At 51.0% G+C, this 6,058-nt stretch overlaps 1 protein-coding gene across 2 annotated transcripts in view; it reads left to right on the top strand.

The window, feature by feature from the left end:
- Positions 1–6,058, top strand: part of LOC114066801 (dynein heavy chain 9, axonemal-like) — an 82,491-nt gene that overhangs the window by 53,036 nt on the left and 23,397 nt on the right. For both annotated transcript variants that reach the window (XM_027901783.1, XM_027901784.1), the window contains one exon: positions 5,779–6,006. In XM_027901783.1, coding sequence (XP_027757584.1) covers positions 5,779–6,006 — 228 coding nt within the window. The remainder of the gene's footprint in view (positions 1–5,778; positions 6,007–6,058) is intronic.

Here is a 6,058-nt window from a genome sequence, read left to right as displayed (position 1 = left end):
TGCTGAGATCCACCCTGAGCCTGCCCTGACACAGCTCCAGCCATTCCCTGGGGGCTGTCCCTGCTCAGGAGGAGCTGCAGACCCTGGGGAGCTCTGCCCTCAGTCTCCTCTTGGCTGAAGAAGACAAGTTGCTGCAGCAGAGCTTTACTGGGGGGGGCAGTGGTGGCCCAGGCAAGATCCTGAGGTCTAACAGAGATGTAAAGCCCCAGTGATGCTGTAGTACCTTCACTCAGCATTCCCAGGTCCTGTGCAGCTGCACTAGTGCTGCTGCTGACCCTGCTGGTGAAATCACGTGGGGAGTTGTGGAGGAGACACACGGAATAGATTGAATAGAGTCACAGTTTTTAACACACAAAAGGCAGAGGCATCCTGCTCTTAATTAAGGCATCCTGCTCTTAATTGCATCATGGCTCAGGCAGTGAGCAGGGAAGTGACCCTGCTTGGAGGTGGCAGCACTAATTGGTCTGGGGAACTTCATGGGGCCCAGCAGCACAAGAGGAACAGAGAGTGTGTTCAGAGGAGAGGCTGAAGGCTCAGTGATTTGTACCTGCTCTTGTGTGCTGTTCTTCCCCCTGACTGGGGAGGGACAGGGACTTGTTATACAGGCAGACAGTGACAGGACAAGGGGCAAGTTTGGAACTGGCAAAGGACAGGAGTAGAGCAGATGGTAGGAAATTGTTTACTCAGAGGGCGGGTAAGCCCTGGCACTGGTTGCCCAGAGAAGCTGTGGCTGCCCCATCCCTGGAAGTGTCCAAGGCCAGGTTGGACGGGGCTTGGAGCAACCTGGGCTGGTGGAAGGTGTCCCTGCCCATGGCAGGAGGAGATGGAATGAGATGATCCTTAAGGTCTCTTCCAACCCAAACCATTCTGTGACCATGTGTGGAGAGGCTCACTGGGGACTAAGGGCTCCAGGGAGGGCTCAGGTAGTGCTGCCTGCCAGGATCAGATGTGTCCTTGTCTATCAGGTGTGTCTTGGAGGCTTCATGGGTGAGGTGAGAAAAAGCCTGAGGGTGCTGTTGCTGAAATCCAGGACTTCCCTCAGGTGAGGTGGGATCCCACCCTCCCTCCTGCCCTGGGGGCTCCTTTGGCTGCTGGATCATCTCAGTGAGGGCAGAGCATGTGCCAGACACTGAGCAAAGCATCTGGTGCTGCCACAGCTCTGAGGGGGCCTTTCTGCACATGGGGCAGCAGCAAGTTTGCTGCTCAGCAATAGATGGACACCAGGTGTGGTGGGGGGGTCTGTGCCTGCCCTGGGGCAGCATTCACAGCATGGAGCTGTTCCTGAGGATGTCTTGGACTCCATGATCCTCGTGGGGCCCTTCTAACTCTGCATATTCTGTGATTCTCATGGATGAGAGCTCAGCCCACCGAAGGGGGAGTGAGCCAAGGAAGGGGCTCTGCAGTGCCCAACCCTGCCCCTTTTTGTCCCCCAGCACATGCAGTGGGCACTGGGAGTGCTGGGCTGGCTCTGGGCTGTACCTGCCTGGCAGGTGGATAGAACAGCAGGGAGATCTCACAAGAGGATGAGACTTTGAGAAAACAACCAATTCTTGTTGCTCCAGGAGGTGGTTTGTGAACAGGTGGGAAGGAGAGGGGCACTCTCAGACATGGGCAGAGTCCCCAGTACTGCCAGCACAGGGAGGGCAGCCAGTGCAGCTTTGTGGATGTGTAGTACTATTTCTGATGGTTACCATGGCAGCAGTTGCATTCTGTGATATATGTTCTGCTTTGTGAAGTACAAACACACAGAGGTGCTTGGAAGTGAATTCCCAAAGAAAAGCCTCTGGTGTTCCCTTGTTCCTGCACGTTTAGCCCAGCCCAGCTCTTCCCACAGCCCCTCAGCTTGTCCCTGCTCTCAGTCACGGGGGAAATACCACAGGCTGAGGGGCTGTGGGATGGTGAGTGTGCAGGGAAGGTGTTTCTGGTTGGTTTGTTGCCTTTTTTACAGCACTATTTATCCATTTGTACAGTAAGGTAATGAATTTACCAGTGCCTGTTCCGGCCTGCAGCACAGCCCTGGCCTGGGAAACACCAGGGAGGCCACATCCACTTCAACATCTGGCTAAGAAAATTTGTACTAAAGCAGTTCACCACCCTGGTGTGTCCTGGGAATGTAAATGTGTCTTCAGGGGGTTCATGGAATGAGGAGGATGTGAAATTGGTGCAGTGTGAAGTTCGTGGGGTGGTTTAGGGAGATAGAGGAGAGTGTAGGGCCAGCAAGAAGTCCTGAGCAAAAGGAGGTGGACAGGCTGAATTAACCCCTGTTTCTCCTGAATGAGGTGTAGAGGCAGCCCATGGAATTGGTGGGAGGTGGGTTCCAAAACAAGCAGGAGAACGTGGTTCTTTGCTCTACACGGAGCTCAGCTGTGATTGGTATTACACAGCACTGTCTGTGTTGGGATAATTGACACATCACTCAATTACTGTGATAATAGTGTGTGTTGTCATTAGTCATGTTCTCGAAAGTTTTGTTATCTGACTGCTGGGAATTCATTTGCAAGGTTTCCTTCAATCCTGTGGATCCCTTCCCCAGCACCTCCATCTGCTTTGGGCAGATATATTCATTTGAATCACGAATTCTTAAGTAGCAGCCCTTGTTTTGCTGCACATATTCCTCTTTCTCATCCCTTCTATCACAAAAGGACAGTATATAAATGCACTCAATTATCATTGGACTGGAAATATTCCCTCAGCTGGCTGTTAGCAGGCAGTGATACCGACAAATAATGATCACTGGTGTCATGTCAACACAAGCAAAAGCAATTATTTTTGAGCCATCTAACACCAGAAAAGCAGATGTAGGAAGGAACTACCGATTAGAGATGAGAACACTTAAGGTCAGATATGCAGACTATGATTAAAGTGATATTTAATGCACAGTGTTTCTTTTGGTATTTTGTTGAGCTCTTTCCCTGTGTTACTAAATCTTTGTGTTTGTTGTTTGTAGCACTTTGGTTACAGGTTTCAGTCCACTCCTCCTGGATTATTGGACTTGTGTTTCTAGGGAGAGCTGGTTGGCTGGACCCTGGGGAGAACCTCCTCTCCTGAAATCCTAAATGCATCAGCCCAGCAGTGGTGCAGCAGAGCTCAGATATTATAATTGCATTTTCTTTACTGCTCCTCACATGGTCCCTGTTTATGAGAAAACAACACTTCCCCAGAACATGGTCCCTCTGCTCAGGCATCTCCTCCTCATCTCACAGCCCAAACTCCACTTCACCCATATACTGAGAGCACGTCCCTAAGTCATCTCAGGGGTGGAGACTGAATTGATGCAATCCTAAATAACACATATTTTTCCCAGACGTTTGAATCAGTTTTGGGGCAGCAGAACTGGAAGGAGGAAGGTGTCCACAGCTTCCCCAGACAAAATTCTGTTGACTCACACCCCTTGGTTCATCTCTGCGTGCTGCCCATCCCTGCAGCTGTTTCAAACACTGCCAGTAGCTGGTGACAGCAGCCACTGTTCTCTCCCAGCCTGTGCCTAAAGGACCTCAGCTTTTCCTTTCTCCAGTGTTCCTCCTGTCCTCCAGCCCCAGCTGGGATGTGTCCATATGTAGCTCCCAAGGGGCACCTGAGCCCTCTAAAAGAAAAGCCAGAAGAGGGTTTCTGTGCTGCCAGAGGGAGCTCCCTGGGTGTTCCACAGTCTAGAGAATCCCTGCACTGGGGCCCCCGAGGTGCTGCCAGCCCAGCTGTCTGCTGAGATGGGCACATCCACAACCTGGGGAAAACATGTGGGAACAGTAACAGTGGGCAGCGATGCTGGCACAGCTCCCCAGGGCAGTGCTGGAGTCCCCATCCCTGGCACTGTGCAAAAAGCACGTGGATACTGCACTTGAGCACGTGGATACTGCTCTTGAGGACGTGGGTTAGTGGTGAACATGGTGGGGGTGCTGGGATGGATGTTGAATTTGGGGATTTTTAAAGGTCTTTTCTGACCTCAACTATTCTGTCATTCTCTGTTTTTCACTGGGACTTTAGGCTCAGCTCCACTCTGTGATTCTCTCAACTCAAAACACTGTGAGGCAGTAAATTGGCAGTTTAGGTATGTGTCATATGAAAATATCCTTGCACTTGTTCTTTCAAAGCTTGCAGTCTGCTCTGCCCACCCCTCCACGCTGTGCTTTACCCCCTCCTTCCCCCCTGAGCTCTGCTCTCTCCAAACACCAAGTGCATATCCATTTGGTGTCTCCTTTTGTGGGAGTTAAACCCTTTTGGGGACAGAGGAGTGAGAACTGGACGCTGTTTTCAAGATGAAGGCCCACCATGAATTTATGGAGTGGTGAGATAATGTTTGCAGTTTTATTCTCTGTTCCTTTGCAGGCATTTGGTTGGTTTTGCATCGTTTGATTGGTTTTCCATTGAACTGTTATTTGCAGGAAATAACTGTGAGGGCTCAGAGATCTCTTCCCTGGGTGATAATAGTTAATTCTGAACCCATCAGGGATGTTGTTTTTCTGAGTGTGTTGCTTTACATCTATCACCAGTGGGTTTCTTCTGAAATGTCACTGCCACTCAGTTAGAATGATGGCACCTCTTGCAGTTCTTGACCACCAGGTTTTATTTTCAGGACTTGAAATGACTTTGTCTCATGACTAATTTTGTCAGCTCATTAATCATTTGCTCTTTCAGGTGGTTTTTGAATATGGTGAGAAGTTAAAGCTCCACCAGTAGCTCCTCACCCCTGTTACCTGGGTTTTGAGTGGTTGGTGGCTTATGAGACCTTCCCTCTTACCTGCACCAGTAGTGGGAACTGGAAGAGAGATAGCCCCTATTGATGAAAATCCAAGCTTGGAGACACATTGGCCCCATGCAGGCAACTCCTCCTCTGAGCAGGCAATGCTTGAGACAAATGTGTGACCTGCCTGCTGGAATTCACCTCCCCAGCACCTGCAGAAGGGTTCCCTGGGGACAACCCGCTGTGTTTGTGATGTAACTCAGCCCCACACACCATCAACTCACTGCCCAAGGTGGGGGGGGAGAGAACTGGAGGGGAAAAGTGAGGAAACTGCTGGCTTAAGGTACAGCCAGTTCAAAATGAAAAGCAAAAGTTACACAAGCAAAACAAAGAATTCACTCCCCCCTGCCCATGGGCTCAGCCAGCCCAGGACAGCCCTGGGCTCCCTCCCACCTGCTGGGGACTGGGGAAGGCAAACCCCATCAGTCTGAACATCCCCCTCGTGACTGCACATGGTCTGGGACATCCCTGGGGCAGTTGGGCTCACCTGCCCCTCCTGTGCCCCCCCAGTTCCCTGTGCCCCCCAGCCTGGTCCTGGCAGGGGGGTCCTTATCCATTTCACCATCTCCCCACGATGCTGCTTAATTTTCTGAGAGATGCTTCTCATTAGTTGCATGAAAAAATCAACCCTTTATGTGAAAGGTCTTTATGGAACCACCTGCTTGACTTCTTTGCTGTTGAGGGTCCTCGGTATTATTCTGTTAAAAATGAAAATATGCTTTCATTTGAGCTCGGTGGAGTTGGGGAATGAACAGCTCTGAATTGTGGGCTGGTGTTGTAGGAGAGCCTGAGCACTGAGAGCCCAACCAGCCCAGCTGTGACTTGCTGCACTGCTGGTGGTTTATACTGATTATTTTGAATTTAAAAGTGTACTTGATGTAAGTGGATATTTGGGGAACTGCTCGCAGGCACTCCTGGGATGAGTACCCAATTCCAGAGCAGCCTTGGCTGTTCATGGGTGGGATGGATTTAGTGCTGCTCAGGAAATCAAGGGTGTAAATGGGGGAATGATAAAGTCTTGTTCCTTTTGTCCCTGCCAGAACATCCACCTGGTGGCCAAGTGGCTGAGTTCCCTGGAGAAGAAGCTGGAGCAGCACAGCAAGGGCAGCCACCAGGACTTCCGTGTCTTCATCAGTGCAGAGCCAGCACCTTCCCCTGAGAGCCACATCATTCCCCAGGGCATCCTGGAGAACTCCATCAAGATCACCAACGAGGCCCCCACTGGGATGCAGGCAAACCTGCATGGAGCCCTCGACAACTTCAGCCAGGTAGGAGCTCAGAGGACGAGTGACAATCGGTCTGGAGCTTCTGGAGCTGCTG

This window comes from Empidonax traillii, unplaced genomic scaffold (assembly GCF_003031625.1).
Source record: "Empidonax traillii isolate 1590-97213 ecotype Southwest subspecies unplaced genomic scaffold, ASM303162v1 scaffold813:size283722, whole genome shotgun sequence".
Lineage (NCBI taxonomy): Eukaryota > Metazoa > Chordata > Aves > Passeriformes > Tyrannidae > Empidonax > Empidonax traillii.
This window is presented reverse-complemented; position numbering and strand designations above follow the sequence as displayed.